The following is a 24052-nucleotide window of genomic DNA, read 5'->3' as shown; positions in this document are numbered from 1 at the left end:
ACATGCTACTTTCCCCATCTAACTAAAAGGGAAAAAAAGAGTTTGTGGCATGTAAGTAAGAAAGCACCATAAAATTAGATACATCACTGTGGCTCACACACGATACACCCTCAGTCTAATATTCAAATGCCATAGTTAAAATCAATTAAAGAAGACTTAAAGTTTTGCAATATATATACATAATTCAGGGCCTTTGAAATAAGACTGCATGGTAAACATTGTTCTTCCACCTGTGAAAGTTGGCCTTTCAAGTGGGGTACAGAAACATAAGAATCAGACCTTGAGCGTTTACTGGCTCCTAATTCTTTTCTGTTGAGTAGTTAGGAGACTGTTGTTTTACTATATTTTTATGGTATAACTTTAATGTACTTGATCTTACGTTGTGACTGTCCTGATGCCGGTGTGAAAGATGGTATGTAGATTTTCAAATGAATACATATAGATCCACCTCAGCAGATGTTATCTGGGTTTCCTCAACATCCGAGGTACATCAGGTGACTCTCGGACAGAGAGCTGCTGATTTCCACCATTCAGGAGTGAATTTTTTGGGGGGGAAACAAGGGGCTGCAGCAGGAAGGAGTGGTGGAAAAGCCCTGCTACATGAACAGAACCCTGCCCTCGTCTCTTTGGACCCAAGTATTTAATACTGTCTTTTTACTGTCTTCCCTACATCCTATACAGAATACACTGAATAATAAATTGGATGAGCACCTGTCTATTCTAGACGGTGCATGTATAGTATACATTTCACTGCTATACTGAATCGTAACTCTGGGAGTGTGATAAAGGATAGTCCAAAATATTCTAGCTGAATAAAAATTAAATGCACTAAATTTTCCATTAGAATCATTACATTACAATTATGTGGCAAACGTTGTAGGGCTATTTTCAAAAGCTAATTGCCACACAAGAGACACACTGGACATATCAAACGCTACATTTTAGAGTGACTAATTTAGAGTTGATGTACACTTAGCAATTTATGATGAAGTTATTCAGATTTAAGAAAGTGTGTGGCAAACAAAATGTTTCCCTTAAACACATCCTTACCATGGAAAGGTGTTAATTCGTACCCTGTTCTTATAAATTAGTATGCCTCCCGACATTACTCCAATCATAATTTCATTGTTACTTTGATCCTATAAAAAAAAGAACAGGAAAAAAATGAATGCTTATGTGTCTTCTGTTCTCTTGCAGATCTTATTGCCGGAAAACATGCAAGATGAATGAATTTATTATTTCGGTCACAGACCAGTTCCAGCCCACATACAATATCAAGGAAGTCATAAAACACAATAGGGATACATTTGAATTTGCAATTAGGTATAACAGGGACAATACAGATATAGCAACAGTTTAAAAATATATAAATTAAAACTTAGTCACTAATATATAACCTAAAATTATCATTTAAGGTCTTAATCATTATGATAGCACAGCTTGTTCCCTAGGTTTCATGGCAATCACACAGAATTTGGCTACCCTTAACGTGGGATGTGGGTGGTGCTGTGGGTTAAACCACAGAGCCTAGGGCTTGCCGCTCAAAAGGTCGGCGGTTTGAATCCCTGCGACGGGGTGAGCTCCCATTGCTCGGTCCCAGCTCCTGCCAACCGAGCAGTTCGAAAGCGTGTCAAAGTGCAAGTAGATAAATAGGTACCACTCCGGCGGGAAGGTAAACGGTGTTTCCATGCGCTTTGTCATGCTGGCCACATGACCTCGGCCAATAACACGAGATGAGCGCGAAACCCCAGAGTCAGTCACGACTGGACCTAATGGTCAGGGGTCCCTTTACCTTTAACGTGATCTCAGGATCCTTGTCCTCTACCAGGGATTTTAGACATTGAAGTTCGGATTCATTTGGAGATTTTTGCATAGCAGGGGTAATAAATACCGAGCGTATATCCCCATAGAAACGGCAGCGTAACAAGGCATGACAGACAGTTTCTACCTCCATCGAGCCGCAGGGGCAGACTCGTTCCGCATATGGTTTACCCTTGAATCTGCCCTGCAATAAGGCAGGTGGCGGCAGCACATTGAATCTTGCGAGGGTAAATGACCATCTGTATTTAGGTATTTGTAATTTTGACAAATAATTTGCTGGGGTAAATCCTCCCCCATTATCTTTTATTGCTGGGTGTTTATTCCTCTTGCTCATGTGGCATTGCAGTTCCACATCCCAAATTCATTGGCGGATTACTGGCTTTAGCTTTCTCAAAACCTACAGCTATCAGGGCCTGTGGGGAAAACCCCAAGCCTCTTTAGCTTTTCATGCAGTGTAGCTTTCCATTTGGATTGGTAGGAATCCAATAGGGTTTAGGATGCCAACCCAACAGGGAAAAGGTAAGTTTTAACCAATAATGGATCTTCAGAATCCATATCCAAGTGCCAACAGGGATTTGCCCGACCTCCAGGTGGACAGCTATGTTAGACACACAAGAAGGGATCCGTAGCAGGCAGCGATAGAACTTAGTCTGGAATGATTCTAAGGGAGCAAAATTTAAGAAGCTGCAGATCCGAGAGCCATATGTCAGTTGTGTTAATATTTTTGCAGCAAACACCTGGGAGGCTGCCAGAATATATTGGCCCCCTTTTCCATAGAAAAACCTTATAATAGCTTTGGTAGATATTTGGGCATTTGCAATAATATTTTTAACCTGATAATGCCACGAGCCCTTTTCCTGGAAGGTTATACCCAGGTATTTAAAAGATGATACCTGTTCAATAGGTCGATTGTCAATTCTCCATTTGTGTCTCATTTATTTTTAGAGAACACCATAACTTTGGATTTGCTATAGTTAATTGTTAATTGTTAGGCATTACAATAGACAGTGAGAGATCTTAGGAGTTTTCTTAGGCCTATACAGGAGGAGGAAATTAGAACTGTGTCATCCGCATGTAAGAGAACTGGGAGGGGTGTACCAGCCAATTTAGGGGGGTAGGCATTTTCTTTCTCCATGTTTCCTACTAAGGAGTTAATATAGAAGTTGAATAAAGTAGGCGCAAGGACGCAACCTTGTTTAACACCATGGTAGATTTGGATTTCCTTGGATAAATGGCCCTGTCGGTCACACCTAACCCAGACCCGAGTGTTTTCGTATAAACTGCAGATGAGACGCAGTAGACGTCTGTCTATATTTGAGGCGCTTAATTTTTCCCAAAGCCTATCTCATGATATTAAATCGAAGGCAGATTTAAAGTCTATGAAAGCTGCGTAGAGAGATACTCCTTTTCTTGAGGTGTATTTTTCCGCAAGATGTTAGAGTCTAAAGTTGGTCTAAAATTGACCGGTTTGCCCTGAAACCAGCTTGTGCTTCTGTAAGGATATGTTCTTCCTCCATCCAATCCTCAAGTTTATTACATAAGTAATATACTTACATAAGTGGGCATCATATAGTTTACTGATAATGGTTAGGAGACTAATTGGCCTGCAAGATGAAGTTCTAGAATGTTTACAGGAAGGAAACTTTGTTGCCTCAACAATCACTTCCTGTCTCTTTACGTTGCTTCACCTTGCATCCTTATCCTTCCATCAACATCCATGAGGCCCTCCCGCAATCCCTCCTCAGTACAGAAACTCTACTATACAACAGAGCAACAAAGGGAGAGACTAGAAAGACTGTATCAATGGCTAGAATGGACGAGAAATAATTGTTAATCAAAAGTGGACTCTTCAATGTAGCAGACACCCATATGAAGATTTCTCGTGATCCTATTTCAGTACCCCAACCTTGACGAGCAATCTTATGCAACAAAGCAAAGAATCTCAGCACTCTGTGGGGTGGTTGAGGGACAAGAACTAATGGCAACAGAGGTGCAGAGTCTCAGGGACAGAGAAAGATGGGCTGAGTAAAATGAGACATGGGCTCTGCTGTGACAGGCTAGCTCCAAGGGGCTTCCTCTCCCTTCAGCTGTCCCTTGCAGGCAGCCAATCCATCAGACTGCCTCAGTGGGAGAAACAGGAAGTGGAAGGCTTATTCCATTCGCTCTGCTGAGGTCCAGCAACATCAGCCACCTCCTGTACCTGAATTGTGCCAGCTGGTTAGTATAGGAAGAACTGTTTAGAAACTAATGCCTAAATTTTGGTTTTGATTTCCGTCTTTCCTCCCTGTCCCTTTTCCCTATACAGATTGTATGCCCAGGGGCTGACTTGTTTTGATTGTATGTATGTAAGCAGCTCTGAACAGCAGCGTACAAATGCTTGAAATACATTTTTTACATAAATAAAAACTTAGAAGGGAAGGGGAAATGGGTCCAATTAATTAGGGCTAAGACAGTTGGATGGTGCCTTGTACGCCACTTTCTGGCAGGTCTTGCACCCAAGCTGGTGACTTTTGTATTGCTCTGCTTTTCCTTTGGATCACATCAGTGAGGCCAAGAGTCTTGTCATCTGGGCAGCCCAGGACCTCCACACATACTGCCCAGACTTGCACCCCAGAGAGTTCACTTTGGTGCTGCTAACACAGCAAAAAGAACATGGAAGGCAGCATTTATGAGTTACTGGTCTCTGCAGCCATAGCAGGTGCTGTAATTCTCCAGTGGTTTGACTTCACCCCGGGAGCCGCACCCCATTGTCTCTCAAGACATACAGATATCATCACCACCAACAATAGCAATATTAAATAGAGAACTATATATTATTTTCAAAGTAACGTAATGGAAATTATGATACATTTAAAAAATGAATTTCTAAGAAGAGAACTATTGACCATTCAGACAATGCTATGTTGTTTTGTTTTTTGCATGATTAATACTCATCAATTGAGGCTTACCCTTGCATAGTGCAATTCAACTCCATAGAGTTCTAAGGTCCGGGCTGTGCTGAGATAACTAAATTCTGATTCAGCAGGAGACAGACCTCTGTAATGATAAAATAAGAACATAAAATAGCTTAAAATATATTTAAGGGAACCTGAGGGTCCTCATTTTAAAACTTTTTTTTACTGGAGCCCAAAGAGCAAGAGGTAGTTACATCAGCTTTAGGGCAATTAACTGCCCCTGCTTCCTTGCCTGGTTTTTCTCTCGCTAAAGAGGAGCAGTCCCACCATGCCTCCAAGCATATAGTTGTAATATTCAAAATACAATTATGATTGTAAAAGTGTATTTTCAGATCCATGTACTCTGAAAGCACGCATTCATTTTAAGTCTAAAGCCTAAACAGTATTAGTGATCTTTCACCACTAGTTCTCTCTGTAGCAGTTACCTGTTCTTAAATGAGTTATTTCTCCACAAAAAGATGAGATACACATGCAGTAACCTGGGGTTATAATGTAAGGAGCTACATTTAATTTACACACACACACACACAAGCAGCTCAGGGTAGGTTAAATTAGTCATGCAGTTATTCAGACTGCAACCTTATTTTTTCTTTCTTTTATGCTTACATATGCTGCTGATGTAGTTTGGACACTTCTTTTTCAAACTCTTGAGGCTGGCCGGGGATAAAGGAATAGTCTGAGAGGTAGCCTGGGAAGTTCTCTGAAAGGTTGTAGTCTCCCAGTTCAGCTGAAAGTTAAGAGAAACCATTTAGCAACAGCCCCATTTCAGCACCTTGCAATCCATGCAGTGTAAGAAAGGTTTTTAAAAAATTAATTAATCCACCAGCCTTTACTACATATGAAACAACTTCAGCCTAAAACTGTCCAAAAGCACCTAATGTTGTTTGTATGAACTGAAAGCACTCTAGTATCAAGATTAGAGAACTAAATAGTTACACTAGATTGACTACAAGGAACATAACTACTAGGGACTGCTGCCCCTGCTCGCTTTGCTCTTCAACCCCACCTACCACCTCCCCTCACCAAAGCAATCTTCTCCCCAAAACCACACACATCCTTACTCCATATCACTATCCAGCCCCCTTATAGTTTGCCAAACCTCTCTCCCCCCATCTTCTCCTTAGACTGGGATGAAGAAGCTTTTCTGGCCCAAAGGCCAGGGAAGATAAAGTTGTCAGGTAGGCTCCTATTGGTGGTCACACAAACTGCAGCGTGATTAAAACTGCACCATTTTATTATATATGGGTAATTTTGTTGATGTGGTTTACTTCTGGATAAGGAATTTTATTTTTGTACTGGTGATATATTTTTATGTGAAGCAATGCATTTTCTACAAAAAAAAAAATCAGGTTCAGTAACATAGCAGTACGCCAGATTTCTCAGCTGTTTTTCCAAAAACCCTTGCAAACTCTTGCTAAACTGTGGAAACAGTTACCATTTTAATGGTTCTACAGAGGCACTCAGGGCTGACAAAATACAAAATCTGATAAAAAACTGTTCAGAAGCAACAATATGCACCACTTCTTTCAAAAAAAGGGGGGCAAAGGCACCCGAACCTTACAATCCTATGGTCCCTGGGAGGGTTCTCTGGGAAGAAGTATGGGATCTCACTCTTGGATGGCAGAAAGAGATATATATAACCTTGGATGCCTCCTCCCGGTCGCCACAGAAGCTTCCAGTCTTTGCCCTGTTGACACTGGAGCTCCAGCATGGTAGGGTCAAAAGGAAACACCTCATTCCCCCACCACAGCCCCAAATCAGGGAAGAAGCTATGCCATCTCTGGAACTGGCATGGTTAATTTTACTCCCAATGTTCATGAGAGTAGGGAAATAGTTAAAGCAAGAAAAATAAAAAGGGCAGAGGAGCAGAAATGTGCCGCTGTGCCTTTACCTACGTCCTGCCAAAGCAAGTCCAGCAGGCTGCTGGATTTGGTGGAATAACCACTTTGAATACTTTTCCCCTCTCCCCTTTAGAACTGCAGCTTTAGAGGTTGTTAAATTCCCGTCTTAGCAGTAATAGTTCACAAAGCATGTTAATTTGATAGTAATAAGCAAGTGAAAAATGTTTTTCAAGGGATATACATATAACTTAACTCAGTTTATTATTAATTTAGGTAGGAAATCCACTCAATCTTTACATTAACAGCCACACATATTTTGATGACAAATGCCATGATAAACTCTGCCAATGTATTTATCTTGTCATATGTTTTACATGTTAGATATAAAGAACAGTTTCATATTTTCAATGTACATTTCAGAGTTAATATTATGGCTGCAATCCTATACTACCTTAGCTGGGAATAAGCCTCAATGAATTCAAGAGGGCTTACTTCTAAGTAGATATGCATTGAATTGTACTGCACATGGGTAAGATACAAACTGTTTTTATAAATTTATCAGCTTTACACAATACAGTCTATTCAAATATTTTTCCTGAAGGTTTTGTGTTTCTTAATACAAAAGAAAAGTAACAACATCAGTAAAGTTAGAAGCATAATTTAAGAACATATTTTTATATTAAATATTTTACTTACACTGAACAGCAAAGGAAGCCAAGAGTGCAGCAGTATTATAAGGGCAGGGCAATCTATGAAGGAAAATAACCAACACACATCAATACAGTAATATTTAGAGCCAATTAGTCTTACCCATTTATTTGAATTACATAACAAAAACACCCTGAAGCATCAAATAGACAAGATTTCCCTTTTAAAGCAGGCAAATATGTAATGACACCACTAAAAACACACCAGCTGCTATTTTTACATATTTGCTTTAAAAAGGAAACTATGCTTCTAGATTGGTATCCAAAGAGATTGAAACATCTGGATACCAACCTAGAGGTATGCGATCACAAAAGCTTACATAAATGCCTGACACTGTCAGCTTTGACTCCACTGATCAGCTGTTTAAGATGGATGGGAGGCAGATCCAAATCTCATTTGGCATTGCACGCATAGTTCCTGATTCACTAATTTAAAATTGCACGCACAACCCCTAGCACTGCAACCATATCTATAACACCTTTTTCTATAGGCTTTATTATAGGATTGCAAATTACCATAGGATGAGTATGGGAAGTCAGCAGCCACATACATATTTTCATAACTTGGTTGAGGCATTATATTTATCTCCACCCTCTCCCTGAATTACTAAATAATTTTGCATAACTGTCTGCAAGGGTTCCCAAGTCTTCATGGCAAGCAAATCTTACCTTCCCGTAAGAATGTCTTGTTTAATTTGCAAAAAATATTGGTACCTTAAAGAAAAAGTAAACACAGTACAACATGTTGACAAAGTTACTATTGTATTTTTAATTAACAAAATTAAGATCACCTTTTGACTTCAGCATCTGCATTTCACCATATGCCATTATTTCAGGCTAGCAAGACACAGAAATTAAACTGAGTTCAAAGTCATATAAACATAAGAAATCCAAATATTTTGGTGCTACTGTAACACATGCAGCTTACATTAGAATTTATATAATCAATAAAAGGTTAGGATCCATTAATTGCACCTAGGTACATCTGCATCATACTTTCATGCCTCAATTGACAAATATTGTTCTGTGTGATATTTTGAAAGCCAAACTAATGGGATAGGACATATTAAAAAATTATTAGGAAACCATTTCTGATTGTTATCTCTTCATCCCTCCCTATGGCAACATTTGTTGCAAGTTCCATTTTGCCATCTCTAACCCATGCCAAAAGAATGTGATTAGCCACACTGGCATGCCTCCAACAATAATACCCATGAATACCAACAATCTATTGAAATGTACCTCCAAGCAAATAGGCCTTGTGAGATGAGTGTGTATTAATTCTGGCCCCTGCATCTCAGATGTCTTACTTGAAGTGACGGCTTGAAATTGGTTTAGAATTCCAATCTACCTTTAAAGTATTTCTAGTCACCAATAAAATGCGAAAGACATGAGTTTCCATGTAGCAAACATTCTGTATGACATTGCAGTGTTTCATCTTATGGGCCTTTACAGAGACTTCCTTCTACTTCCATAAGACAAGCTGATCCTCTAAATCAAAGGTTGTGGAATGACACACTTTATTGCAATTACCCACAAACACAGCCATCCTACTTTATTTCTCTTTCTCTGTGAATTACTCTTAAGCGATGCATTTGTAATTTACTTTTATATAGTAGTTTGTGCCCACCCCCTGCATACACTTGTATGGATTAAGCATATCCTGGTTTCACACTTGGGATTCATAGGTATGGATCCAAAATGTTTCTTTCAGGAGTGCTTCTCAATAGTGAACAGGAGATGGCAGTAGATACATTAAGGCTGGATTTCTGGTCAGAAGTCCAAGGCACACAGTCCAGGAGATCCCCAAGTGACCTTTTAAAAACTTTTTTTTTTAAAGTATAGGACAGCCAGGTGTGCTGTGAAGTGAAACAGCGACTGGCCCAAGCTCCAGCCATCTTTACATCCAGGGAGTGCCCCTCAGCCACAAGTGGGATGAAAAGGCTTTCTCAATAAAGAAAGATGAAGAGCCTGAAGCAAGCCCTGCTTTTCAATGTGCCCTACTTTTCTTTGCCATTCACATTTGCAAATGGATGATGCAAGTGGACTGAGCCTGGTAAGGCAGAGATCCTATGAGGTTACAGGAATTCTGTTCACCTGTTCTAAGCAGACATGGACACTCTCGGGAGGAGCAGGTACTTAATCTGAGGGTATTATTGGGGTATTACAACTCTACTTGACCTTGGTGGAATGAAGCACCCACCACCAACTTCAGTTGGTTCAGCAACTACACCCTGCCCACTGAGGTCCATGCACTGCAATGTGCTTTAGGTGGGGCGATCTTAGGAAGCTTTCGCTAATACACAGCACAGGAGCTAGCATGATGAGTGGGGTTTCTAGCTATAGACCTATTATTCCTGTGTTGAAAGAACTGGACTGGCTGCCCATTAGCTACCAAGGCCCATTCTAGGTTCTGTTAACATATAAAGCTCTGAAAAGCTTAGGAGCAAGGTATGTGGCAGACTGTCTTCCCTGTATAGAACCACTCAATCTTAACCACTACCAAAGGAAGCCCTGCACATTGTATCATGGTTCGTATCAACATGGTCTTTTCTGCAGTAGATGGGGAACCATTGGCCTTCCAGATGCTGCTGAACTGCAATCCCATCAGTCCTGACCTTTGGTCATGCTGGCTTAGGCTGATGGGAGTTGTAGTTCAGCAACATCTGGAGGACCAAAGTGCGAAAACACCCTCCTCCGTGGAGTCAACTGTGACACATTGGTTATGCCTATTAAATACATTTGCTTGTCTACACATTTATTTATTTATTCATTACATTGCACTGCTCAGTGTTATGTTTCTGAATTTCTATTGACACTATTACTTTCATTTTCATTTGTATTCTATTGATTTTTACGGTTTTTACTTTTAAACCACTCAGGTTTTAGCAGTCTAAAAAATATTAAACAAACCAATAACTAATGATCAAGTCATGTTGAAGACTTCAGGTTTTGCTATGAAGCACAGAAGTCTTTGGAACTTGATCCAAACCAGCCAAGGCTCTTTAGTGCTGCTAGTAACTCTCCCTGGGTCTCTTTTGGCCTCTGCCTCTAGTTGTGGCACTCATCAGCCCCTTTGCTCCTTATCTTTCTCCCACTCCTTCACATTGCATGCACAACACTTTCTCCTCTGTCCTAGCTAGGCTGCTCTCTTCTTTTCTTCTTCCATCTGACATATGGATGAGGGTAGCTTGGTGGGCGTGCATGACAAATAGCTCAACTGGTAGTTAAAGAGCAGATTCTCAGAGCCAAAGCCCAATCCAGGAGTATTAAGTTAGGAAACCCTACCCTGGCACCCCTATTGATTCCTTTCAGGGTTTGGCAGATGGAACAATCCACCCCCTCTTTATTCTCTCTCTGTATGTCTGTGTGTGCACGCACACACGTGCTTAAAGGCAGAAAAGAGGGGAGCAGGGAATTTGCAAAGTCAGGTTTTTTCCAGCAGTTTTCTGGCAGAAGTGAATGGCAATGCAGCATTAGGTTGGCCAGATGAAAGTTTCCAGCAACAGTTCTGAGTGATTTCCCAAGGGACAGAGATGACAATCCTGTCAAAGGCCTGATCTTGCCATGGAATTGTGAGATGCAGCAGGCTATCAATAAGATCGTATCTAAGTGCATTCTCTGTTGCTGCAGGACCTGGTTTGCTCTTTGGCATTCTGAGGTGTATGACTTGTGTATGACTTGCTGTGAGGACAAGCAAACATATACTTGTGCCAGTGTGCATAATTGTGCCAGTTGTATGGAAATGAGGAAAGTGAAGAGAGCTTTCCCTCTCTGCCTTCCTTCCAAGTAGCAATCCACCAGAGTTAAAGCATCTTAAAGCACTTGATAAAAGTGTGCTTTGAAGCAACCTCCACTCCATCCTTTAAAGAATGGAATGGATGCAGCTTCAAAGGGCACTTTGCAAATCTCCCCATGCTCCTCTTTTAAACCTCTGATATTGGGTTTGAAGAGGAAGCATGGGAAGACTTGCAAAGCGGCAGGAGGGATTTTGACAGGTGGGTGCCCCTATGTGGTGTGATTTCTTGCTACATCTTGCTAGTACTCAAGTAACACATAAATCAGTCCTCCAAACCATTCTGCATTACTCAAACTCCCCAGGATGTAAATGAAAATAAACTGACAAAAAAAAGTTATGCCCAAATCCCCAACTTCTCATTTCATGATGATGGAAGTTGAACTCTGGAAATTATATACCAATTTCATCAACCATATCAACAATGATTTGCAGAGTGATTTCTGTAGCGCTAAAACCCAAACTGTATTCTTCAATACCGCTTCTCTATTTGCAGTGCTGTTATTTATAACTTTAAAATATTAGGGGTGCTTTTTAAAGTGTAGCATTACACTTTTGCATGGACTTAATTTAGAGCTGCTCTGTATGTAGACTGTTTGGTTGTAGTCATAGGCTGAAAGAAGCTGCTGCCTGGGAGATATTTTTGTGGGGCAAGGGGAGGATAGGGTCAGATGAAGTGAATGCAGCTCTGTGTGTGTTCAAATACAAAAGGAGCTTAATTAGTTGTTGTCTGAACTTCACTTACAACGTAGATTGCAAACCACTTATGCACTGGAAAACCAATTGATTTAAAAGCAGTGTTTGCAAAACTGCTGCAACAGCCCTCTGAACTCTTCAGTGAACAACGAGTTCAACAAAAATAACCTTTCGTCTACATTATTTAGTCTATGTTAAAAACATATTAATTCAAATGTAAAAATATGATTTTCATTAGCAAGGCACTAGAGTATAGTATTGAAGTATGCCTTTGGATACATATTTATCTACCCTAAAATAATTAACTTGCAATTTGAGGACAAAATCAGATGTAAGCCCATTTTTAATATAGTGTAGGAATAGTGGGGGTTAACTTTTCATGTAAGGAGCGTGGGAGGCAAAGAATAAAACCTGTAAAGCAAGAAAGCACCATAAGATAAAGTGGGGAAGTAAAATATTTCACTACTTCCTTGCACTCTCCACCCTGCTTTATAAATGAATGGTTAAACCCATGTTTAACAAACATGCATATGTCTGGTTAGTCCCTTAAACCACAGCTTCCCCTAATATATAGATATTGAAGAGTTGGGAGGGATGGGTGGGTAAGGATCAGACTATATTCAACACAATGCAACTTAAAACACTGTGCATTTTTGTCAAATTGTGCATGACTTGGGTTCAAGAGCATGTATAAGTTCTAAATCCAGATATAGGCATGAACTATAGCAGGTACGTTCAGAATATATGCTACACAGAATACATGCTAATCAAGAATAATTTTCAGTTTCGGATAGGCTGGTAATAAAAAATCCCTAAATTCCTCAGATGCAATCAAAATGTATACACATTTTTATATCAATTGCAGACACTCCTATGCAATGAACATCAAAGTATCTTATTAAAATAAGAGAGAGACTGATACCGTGTGTATTCTTCTTGAAGCTTATTAGGATCGCTTACAAAAAATTTGACTCTGAAGTTCAAGCTGTGAGGAGATCCTCCTAAAATTAACCAAAACATCGTATTAGATTTTTACAACTTTAATTTAGGAATTATTTATCATTATTTAATGAACATTTGCATTCAAAAGAGATAAAAAATATTTTGCTCACTCTTTAACTGCTTCCTGATTGGCTTGTTTGGATCCAGCCACCTCTGGGGGAATGAAAAGATTACCTCATTATGTGTTTTTCTAAAGTAACACAAAGCATTGTTGCAACACGTCTCTTAACAAAACAAATGTACATATGTATGTTTTTATTGTATGTCACAATTGCTAGATACAAAACACAATTTTCCTTGATGACTAGTCCAAGGTGGGTTCTTTGGACCCTGGTTCCAAGGCTTTAAATACTTTTATAGACTCCTATTTAGATTACTACACATTTTTAGTACACCCTATAGCAGTGACAATTGTCCTCTAATTCTTAAATAAATCATTTTAAGTGCCAATCTGTCACATTACTATAAAAATTAGCAATTGAACTCAGCACTAGAGGGAGCATAATGAGAAGCCTATAAAAGTAAGATAATTCCAGATGTTGTAGCTAAGTTTAACGCCTTGAATGAGATATCCCATTTATTCAATTATTATTCCAAGAACTGTTTATCAATTCCGAAATAAAACTAATTATTCTGTCTCTCAAAGCTACAATAAACCTACCATTAAAATTATGGACTGGTCATTTCTTTGTCAGAGGGCAAACGGGCAAATTTAGCAGGAGATCAAATTCTCTCTCTCCCCCCCCCCTATATATTGGCATATACAATTAAAGAAGGTGTCTATACTTTCCCCCAAAGATGTAGACTTCACAAACACTCACTAATTCCTGAGGGGAGAGCTAGCAGGGGCTTGGAAAATGAGCTAATATAAATGGTGTCACAAGCATGAAAATAAAAATCGGTTGCCAGACTTCACCTATTAAAGATGTGCAGGCTGATATTAGAAAGAACAAAAGGCCACATGCATCCTGTTTAAAATAGCCATATTTTCCTTAGGAAACTAAGCTTGCCCAATTCTGTCTCTCTGAAACAGCCAGCATGAACACTGAGCCAAGGGGTGTGTTACCAACCATATGTGCAGCCTTCAAGAATTGCTTTCTAGGCCACTGATTTCTAGGCTCTGCAAGCTGGAAAAGATGCTTTATCACCACAAAGGATCTGTCATCTAAGCTAGTGCACAATCAGTATGACTATTCTTATAAGAACCAGTAAACAAAAGGACCACGTTGTTCTAACATGTCACCTGATGGTGCAATACGAAAGAATGTATGACATGCTGTGAGTGTTCCTCCAATCTGTGAGAATTTGAAGTAAATGATACAACACTGTAAAAATATTACAACAGTAAGAAAGCTTTATGTTGTGGAAATGAACAGGAATGAAAACGTGGGCGTGCCAACAATAATAAAGAAAACTGTTCCTGATGAAACCCTGCCTTATGTGGCATAATAATAACCAAGACTAAAACAAGATAAAAGAAAGCTGGTTCCTACCAAATGCAACGCCAGCTTGCTGACAAGAATGAAACTAAGGGCAAGAAGCAGGGATGTAGTCTTCACCACGGAAAAAAAATTCCACTTAACACACAGAGATTGCTGATATTCTCAGCTCACGCGGCTCTCTCTTTGGAAAAAAAGCTTGCCTAACAATATGGATGGAATAGATAGGATCGAAAATATGCATACTGCATCCACAAATAAGTGTTTATTTGTTCAGCTTATGCTTTCTGAAGGGTATCCAGCAGCCTGGATGCAACAGAAATCAGGAATATGACTTCCCCACAATATGGGCATTAGCACCTGGTGTTCTTGGTCAGCTGCCAGGGTCCCAGGATGTCTGGTGCTGCTTAAAGCACCATTGCTGCCTGTCACAACCAAATAAGCCAAGCAAGGACCATCAACTGTAGAACGGGCACACCAGAATACACTTTGTCTAGGGCCCCTCAAATCTGGGATCAACCCTGTTTTTCTATTCCTCTCAACATTACCAATTTCCAACTAATCCCTTTCTGAATTCAATTGGTGTTAACCTGCCCGGAACACTATATAGCTGCCACCTGAATGCTAGCAATATCAGAGGACAATGAATGACTTGTTTCTATGGACTGCTATTTGTCAGATGCTAATGAATGGATCTCAATTCCACTTCAATGCAACATTTTACTTAAGTTGTCTTGGTATACAATTTTGATTTTTTTTCCAGTGCAGTGAATAAATGAAGCCTACTTCCTTCACCGTTCTCCTTGTAAGTAAAAAAAGGCTTCATATAAGCTTATTTTAACATCTATTTTTTCCTCCTAAAATGCTTTGTTTAAACTCTAGAAATTCCATGACACACATGGTCTTAACTTTAGCATGGTTCTCCAAACTTTATACCATTTAAAGAGAAAAACTATACTCAAAACCAGGAAAATACAGCACACTTGCATATTTAGCATTCATTTACAAAATACTATCCCAAGTTTTCTTGCAACAGTAAACAATCAACCTTACTAAGACAACTGAAGGAGGGTGAATCTGTTTTGAGATCTACCGGTTTTAATCAGCCTTGATTTTTTAAATACGATTTTATTAAATTTTCTGCTTTTCAATTTCAGATAAACACTTTACATATTTAAAATATCAATGACTTCCTTTCTTCTCTTTCCGTGGTTCATTTTACATATCTTATATCCCTGCATAATTTACAAAAACTGTACCAATCAGTTTTCCATTATTACATCCATTAAAACATATTTACACTGTTGAATTTATCTTAATGCTGCCAGTCTGCAAGTTGTGCATATTCTGCATGTTGATAGCCTTGATTTATTTTTTTTAAGGGTCCCTCTAATGTGGCCATTGAACCCTGGAAATCCTGTATGATACTATGAGCATGTATAATCTTATATCACTAATCACTTTGCAAGTGATTAAATGAGATCTTGCATAAGCTTTTTTTAACGATTATAAACAGCTGGAACAAAACCAGACATTCAAAGTTCCCATTACAACCACTATATTATAGCAAAATATTAACTATCTGAAGTATTGTCAAAGAACATATAAAACCATTCTAGAGAACCAGGAGACTAAAACTTAATTTAATGCCCGCCTTCAGATGATAAGTTAATAACATTCCCTAGCTACTAAACTACAATTAGTATTAGCATTACAATGGATTGTGATATCTGCAGAACATCTGCTACAGAACCAGGTAATGACTTGTATTTATACCCTAAGATGCCAACTTCTGCTGGTAAATATGATTGCTTTGCATGTCAGGCACTAGTCACAAATAAAAGTGACAGAAATAAAACCAAGTTAGGCATACTGAATGATTGTACTGATCCCTTCTAGAGTATGTAAGCAAATCTGCAACATGTCATGTATTAATCAAAAGTTAGGGGTGGGAAGAAAATACTATAGTTATAAGTGGATAAGTAGTAAGCGAAATAAATAGATTCTCTTCATCTTTTTCTGTAGCAGAGGTGTCAACATTTTGGGTGAGATCCAATGTCATGACAATGAATGTGATGAGGCTTCCTCTTCTGTACCATGCAGCCCCCATGACTCTTCCAATCCACTACAGAGGATTTTTCAACCCCATAAATGGGGGGGGGGGGTGTCATGGGAGGCTGTAAGGGAGAGGGAAAGGGAAGTTCCATTTTAGAATCAAAACTCTCATAAGCTCAAGTGCATAGCTGCCAAGTTTTCCCTTTTCTCGTGAGGAAGCCTATTCAGCATAAGGGAAAATCCCTTAAAAAAAGGGATAACTTGGCAGCTATGCTCAAGTGGCATGCCACACCTAGTTATCCCTTGTAAGGTCCTTTTCAGGCTCTCCAAAAAATTACTGAATCATTTTTAAGTAAGTAAGTAAGTGCTTAGTTCTGCAACAGAGCTCTCCTACAAATGGCTCTGCAACATCAGTCTCTCCCTCACCAAACTAAACTTAGTGCAAGTGTCTAGAAGTGTAGAACTTGCAATCTCAAACTTTGAGAACAACAAAGAGGAATTTGTTTAGAAATCACACAGCTTACCGGGTTATCAGTAGAATCATCAGCCAATTGTAAACCAAAATAGTCTCTTTCAGTCAGATCAAGATGCTTGAAAACTATATTCAGCAGAACTTGTCCCTGATCATGTTTCTGTAGGAAGAAAATAGCAAATGAAAATGTTTTCAAAATCATTCAACCACCACCAAAGCAGGTTACTTTGTCTCTAATCACTACCCATCCTGGAAAAATTGAGACAGAAACTGGGTCTCTGAGAAAACTTAAGACTTTTAAATCAGAAAGTTTTATTGTCCTTAACCTGAAAATCTGCATTTCAACTTTGACTTCTTCCCACTTTCAAGCCAGTATGCTCAAGTAGTTGAGAAAGTTAGACTAGGACCTGAAATATCAGAGTTCAAATCCCTGCCAGCCATGATGCTCACTGGATAACCTTGTGCCAGTCAGTCTCTCTGCCTAACAAGACTGTTGCAGGAACAAGATGCTGGGGGAGGGAGGTAGATATACCACACTGAGATCATTGTGGGAAAGGTGGGATATGAATTATTATTACTACCATCATTAAGAATTGCATTCAGTTTATATACTGCCCTTCCTCCCAAATAACCCATACAGCAATTTCCTATTGTTTAAGCTGAAACAAACCTTACCAGACTTCTACTCTGGTCCTTTGGAGGGTTTTATGATGTAAACAAGAGACCAATTCCACTTTTCAACTGCATTGTCTCTTGGTTTATATTTTTGGACTACAACTTAGGAAGAGTGGCCTGGATAGTCATTTTGAAAACTCGCATTTATAGAAACTAAAGCAGAGATACCGGTATGACTATATATATGCCAGATGTGCATTTTTAAACCTAGTGTGCATCTTTCAGATCTTTGAATTCTGAAACACATTATACTTCCGTAGGACAGGCTTTACCTTGTCTTTTGTGGCTATAAAGCCAGTGAAGCAAGGAGCTGAGACTTTCAAAGTGATGCCAATTGTGAAAACAGTTCCCTGAAATTTTATCAGTCACAGCATCTGAAAAGAACCTCTTAATTTATTTAAAGCTAAAGGTCCACATTGACATACAATTTCTCTTGTCAGGTACTCATGGCCCAAGAATACAAACTGTCTGATAAAAACAAAAGAGCCTGCATATTTCAAAATATTTATTTTAAACATGTCTTCATTTGCAAAGTATAACTGAATGTGACAGCCAACTTTGGCTTGCTCAAAAGATGACATGTTCCTATATGTCTCAAATTCAGATGACTTGTCTACTGCCACCATATTACAATGCAGCCTTGTGGCCATAAAAATGCTAAGCAAGTCTGCCCCTGCCTAAAATACTTTAGTCATGTTTCTACCTCCAAAACCACATAGGTTTGCTTCCTAACCACTCCTTTGTTTCTTTCACGCATTCCAGACTATGTGCTTCCTTTCACGCTACCTTGCATGCTTTGGCCTGTTGGCCAAGTTACTTATGCAGAACTTCCTTTCTGTGCACAATAAATGCCGAGGACCAAAAAAGTTGAGAAACATTTGACATGGAAAAGCTATTTCACAATACATTTTCCCTTTGTAAATTTTAGGTGTCTGAACAGTGTCCTAAGTAGCCTTTTGGCATTTGTTTTTCCACAAATGCATTTTTATAGCTTTCTCATTACAAAAAGATGCACTATTTGGACAAGTGTTTTGATAAAACTCCTAAGTTTTAACTGTAAAACCCATCATTGGTCTAAATCAGTCACAAGCTGCCTCCATTCAGCAAAGATCAATGTAATCTCTGTAGGTTATTACTGACAGACCAGTTAAATTATTGGCTACTGTAGACATACTCATAAAGCTCAAACTTATTTGCAAAGCAACCTTAAAATATACATGTATCCAGCACTCAGTGGGCAGCAAGAATAGGGCCTCCATTTGATTTTTAACATAAGGAGCATTAATAAAAATGTTAAATATGGAGTTATTTGTAGTTCTATGCTTTTGTTTTGAATACATGCAATAAGGTTACAATAATCAGAATAAACCATTACGGCAGCAATCATATGTGCACTTCCCTGAGAGTAAGTCCTGTTGAACACTGTGGGACTTCTGAGAAAATCTGCATAGAACTGTACTCCAAATGTCTTTTGTAAAAGATGCTTTGGGACAATGTCCAAAGGAGTGCATTTTAACACACCTCTGGCTTCTGACACTTTAGGTGAATGTTTTTAAGACCCACCTTATTTCTGTAATTGTAAGTTGCTTTAAACTGTTTTTAATAATAAATAATAATTTCTAAATTGTACTAATGTACTAATATAAAACATGTATAACATTCAAATTTATTCTCATTCTAGCTTAATATCAACCTTTATTTGGGTCTCATAGTATTTAATTAAGCAAGGAATCATTTTCAGGGTATAACAAGAGGGAAAACATTTTAAGCTATACAGTGGTGCCTCGCTAGACGAAATTAATTCATTCCACGGGTCTTTTCTTATAGCGAAAAATTCGTCTAGCGAATCCCATAGGAATGCACTAAATTTTTTGACTTTTTTTTTGCCCACAGGAACGCATTAATTGAATTTCAATGCATTCCTATGGGAAACCGCGATTCGCTAGACGAATTTTTCGTAAAACGCATTCGTCTAGCGAGGTAAGCTCCGCTTGAAAAATCCTTTCGTTAAGCGGAAATTTCGTTAAGCAGGGCATTCGTTAAGCGAGGCACCACTGTATTATTTGTTGCAAAGGTCCCTACTAAAATGGTGCATTCTGCAAAGTCTTTAAAACACTATATACATGGATGTATCTAGCGCCAGCACTCATGCAAGGTGAATTTCCCATATCCTCCTCAGGCCATCCCTGCTGTGAAGCCTCGTCAAAAACAAACAAACCAGGAGGCCCTTGGGAAAGGACTCTGTATTAATGACCATGTTAATGTAAGTAAATGGATGGCTAATGTATACTATTGATTAACTAAATATGCAAAATCAAGAGCATGTTTTCTAAAGCCTAGGACTCTACTATGAGGCAATTCTAAATGAGATACAACATGTTTCCTACAATATTATACTTACGTTAACTCTAAAAGCTTGTACAGTATTGTCCAGAAGAAGAATATTGCAGACCACCTCTGTATGCTGTCTGTCTCGTGCCAGCTCAGATGCTCGTACATTGTAGGTTCTGCCAGCAGGCAATCGGAAACGTGCGGTCATTACTGTCCACACGACGTCTTTAAGGGGGGGAGGAACAAAGATCATTAACACTTTAACCTTGATAATTCAGAAGTTGGGTTTAATAACAAAAACTAATCTCAGTTACTGTATCCAATATATTCTACTTAGTTTTATAGAATACATGTATTTTTCCTTTCAAGCTGAAACTAGCAAATTTCTGCCATCCTTGAGCACCAACTTTAACTTGACCCTTTCTTATTTAAGAAAGAACATTGCATTATTATCTCGTAGCCATCCATAATTATATATTCTAAGATTTATTTTTTTTAAGTCTAGAAAGTCTGCGTTGTAAAATAGATGCAAACATTTTGGAGGAAAATGCAGGCAAGAGCAAATGAAGCACAGATCACAGGGCAATCTCTGTAAAATCCTTAGTTGTTTTTGAATGTGTGCCTGAGGGGCCAACTTCATGTATGTAGTGTAAAATCCAAGTATTCCTTCCATATGGTGATGGATCCATACTACTATGAAAAAATCATGGCAGCAGTGCACCTTTGAAATAGCTGCTAGCAATGCCATTGAGATTTTATGAAATGTGTTACAACAACCATACACAGCCATATGACAAGAGGTTCTGATGGCAATCATCTCATTCTAATCTGTATGTGCTCCTAAGATGTAAATTATCCTTTTAAATTTATTATATATTTATAATAAATACTTTGTATATGTTAATTGCAACATAATGGAAAGGAGAATGAAGTTGTGTCCTAAACAGAATGAAAGCCACACCACACTTCATGACCCCCCCATTAGTTCACAGCAGAAAATTAATGTTTAAAGCAATCCAAAGTACCACCTCTCTCCTTTATTTAAGTTATAGCTTTGACATCTAATTCTGAAAGGTGGAATTTTAAGTAGCCACCTTTCTAGAGACCAGGTTTTCAAGTACTATGTCCAATATGTATTTTGCAAACTTACTGGGCTCATTTTGTCAAACACCTGCTTTATGAAGGTTTATGAATAGTGTAGAAGACAGAAAACAAACTTAACATAATGAACATGGAAAGCTAATTCCTTTTAGTGCATGTAACATCAAACACAACCCAAGTACCCAAAGGTAGAGTTTTACAGTGTTGCAACAGTAAATGCCATTGCATTTAAAAAAAGCTTTCAGAAATGCAGGTTATAAAGTTGTAACGCAAACAGTATAAATATAAATGTAAGCAAAGCTTGTCATGCCAAACTACAGATTAATCTTGAGAGCTAAACAAAGTATAAAAGTCATTAGAGTGGATCAAATGTTCTGCACTGGCTAAGTACGTTTTTTGCTTTGCTGAAAGAACTCTTACTAGAGAAGAACCAGAATTGCCCCAGGAAGTTAAATAGAGATGACGCTAAAAGAACATCTGTGGAACCAAGAATGGGTTTTATTCCCTGCTAGTTATAAATTGAGAATAAGGACCAGAGTACCACAGCACTAGTTCAAAAAGCACAAGGAGTCTTCAGACTTTTATTGCTCAAAGAGCAGCTCCCCCCCCCATACCATAAGGGAACCATTTTTGAAAATCAAGAAAATTTGCAATTCAGAAATACAATAGCTTCCTCCCTAGTTACTGGTACTAAAAGTTCAGTTTTGACATGCTGAATTCCGCTCAAAACTACATAAATAACTCACACTTACATTTTAAAATTTAGCTTTTTTAGCACTCTCTCTCTCTCTCTCTCTCTCTCTCTCTCTCACACACACACACACACACACACACCTGGGAAGAAGCACCACTATTTCGTTCTTAAATGAAAGTCAACACTCCATAAGTTTACACTGATGCTTGTTGGCAGGGAACCACAAAGCTCAGGAAAGAGCCCTTTGGAAATTCAACAGAATTATTTTCCCTTCATGGAAGTGCAAGAGAGCAGTTTAAAGGCAAAGAGCCAATTCTCTTTCCAGATCACAACACCCGAGTGATCACAAAGCCAGCAGGGGCAAAGTTTACTATCTGGAGCTAGAATGCTCTGCACAGCAATTTCTACCTGCCCGGTGGTATGGAGCAATATACAGTACAGACAAGTAATGGGGGATTCTACTACATAATGCTGTGTGCAGCAGACAGTTGTGCCTTCAGTCCCTCGTATATTTAATTTTGTACATAAGAAAATGCTCGTTCTACTCAGTTTGCAATTGATTGATTTAATAGTTGTGCTTATTTGTTATTTTAATGTAATTTTTATGTTGCAGACTGCCCAGAGACAGTATACAAATAATGTGTATGTGTATACTGTATGTATATGAAAGCTAGTGTCCTAAGTGTATAGATACATGCAATGAGCATCATGAATCTCGGCCTGTGTGACACTCATTTGATGTGTAGTGTCCAACTGTACTATAACTTGTTCTTGTTTACAGGGTTCAAGGTTATGCAGCACACAGGCTGTAGATCTGGATATACTGTGTCAAGATTCCATGAAGAACCGTATACAGTATTGCCAAAATAAATGCAACCAAGTAACAACTACTATCCAATATAGTGCAGTGAATCTAGGCTTTAAAAAAAAGAGCCATATGAACACATGTTTGAATGAAATTCTCTGTACTGATGGTGCAACAGACTTAAGTTGGGGCACATGTATCTTGCAACATGCATGGAGCTGCCAAAAGGCCCATTTGATTTGGAAGTAAGAATAATCCTAGTTGCTCCATTTTAGCTGCTGAGATCAGATCTCAGGGCAGTGGAAGCCGAGAGCCAGACACACTAGGAAGGCTATGAGTCACTGGTGTGCTTTCTAGGGATGCTGAAAGAGAGAGAGTATGGTACACAAGAAATCTGTCTCTGTTGGGACTGAGCCAGTAAGTGTTATTTTTATTTTTGCTGCTGTGTTTGTTTTGGTGTTTCATTATCTGTAACTTGGTTTATTCTACATTTTCCCTCATCCTATTTTCTTAGTATATTTTCATCATCCATTATTGATGATGAAGTCAGATATCTATGGAAGTTATTGTCAGCTCACTTTGCTTGCAGGAGTCTCCATGTGTACCATAACTGGCTGGTGTACATAATTTTTGGTAATTTTTAGAAACCACACAACAGGTAGTCAAACAGATTGTGCTAAAGGCAGTACCTAGCTCCTGCTATTCATACTTTTAATTCAATGTTTCCAAAGTGTAGAACTCGGTCTGTGTATACTTGATCCATGTGGTCCATAAACCCAGACCATGTCGCTATGTAAACTGTTCACTGCATTATTTCTTATGAAGAGGTTCACACTCTCCCCTCGCGTATGCTACAGCATATTTATCCTTCAGAAATATAAAATACAAGCAGACAGGTTTGCATGTACAAGCAGAATTATTGTGAATAAATTAAAATGTAGATGAAGGATGAGCATGCTCAAGTCCTTTGGTACTGCAGCATTATCTTTCTGCTTCTGCATACAAGGTTAGTCTTCTAGAATTACTCATTAAGAAAGTTTGTTTTGACTTTCTTTGGCTGCCAAGTTTACACGCCCTAAAGTACCCAAGGACTTCACACTGGGATTTCAAGGTTATTTCACAGCAAACTTAGTTTAACAGCTAGTTCAATACTTATTATATAAGTGACTGGTCTCACGGCACCATTTGGAATAAGACAGAAAATGATGAGACAGAGGTATCATCATTTTATTCATTTTCAGTTATGAATATATTGTGAGCAACAACAGAGACGTGCATCATCTGTGATGCCTATCACAGCAGAAACCTCCAAAAGCTAAGTTCTGTGGCATTAGCACAGATGCTACAGAAAACAGGATGTCATTCATCCCCAAATAAGTATAAACTGCTGGCACCCTGTACTGTTACTATGTGCTACTTGCATAATATTGTATAGTAACTTACATACTTGCTAACAGAGAAACATTTATAGTTGGAGAAGTCTCACCTTTGTATGTGCTCGCCCTTTATATATGTTCACTAGTGGTTTACACTGGAGTCAGACAAATGTGGAATTTCAAGGGGAAATGGTACCACCTCAAGGTGTTTTGGCTTGTCTGAGGTGAAGTGGGAGCTATACAAGATAATACAAATTGAAGCAAGGACCATGGTGCTTTGGTGACCC

General features: G+C 38.7%; 1 protein-coding gene across 3 annotated transcripts in view; it reads right to left on the bottom strand.

Moving 5' to 3' along the window:
• PTPN4 (protein tyrosine phosphatase non-receptor type 4) overlaps nucleotides 1–24052 on the bottom strand; it is an 81221-nt gene that overhangs the window by 35799 nt on the left and 21370 nt on the right. For all 3 annotated transcript variants that reach the window (XM_060278648.1, XM_035128650.2, XM_035128655.2), the window contains exons 2-10: nucleotides 19860–20014; nucleotides 16836–16943; nucleotides 12928–12970; nucleotides 12738–12816; nucleotides 7993–8037; nucleotides 7313–7365; nucleotides 5382–5502; nucleotides 4770–4857; nucleotides 1051–1139 (exon numbers count right to left, since the gene is read on the bottom strand). In XM_060278648.1, coding sequence (XP_060134631.1) covers nucleotides 1051–1139; nucleotides 4770–4857; nucleotides 5382–5502; nucleotides 7313–7365; nucleotides 7993–8037; nucleotides 12738–12816; nucleotides 12928–12970; nucleotides 16836–16943; nucleotides 19860–19997 — 764 coding nt within the window. In that variant the 5' untranslated portion in view covers nucleotides 19998–20014. The remainder of the gene's footprint in view (nucleotides 1–1050; nucleotides 1140–4769; nucleotides 4858–5381; nucleotides 5503–7312; nucleotides 7366–7992; nucleotides 8038–12737; nucleotides 12817–12927; nucleotides 12971–16835; nucleotides 16944–19859; nucleotides 20015–24052) is intronic.

This window comes from Zootoca vivipara, chromosome 1, assembly GCF_963506605.1.
Source record: "Zootoca vivipara chromosome 1, rZooViv1.1, whole genome shotgun sequence".
NCBI lineage: Eukaryota > Metazoa > Chordata > Lepidosauria > Squamata > Lacertidae > Zootoca > Zootoca vivipara.
The sequence above is the reverse complement of the archived record's forward strand: the minus strand, read 5'-3'. Positions and strand labels throughout refer to the sequence as shown.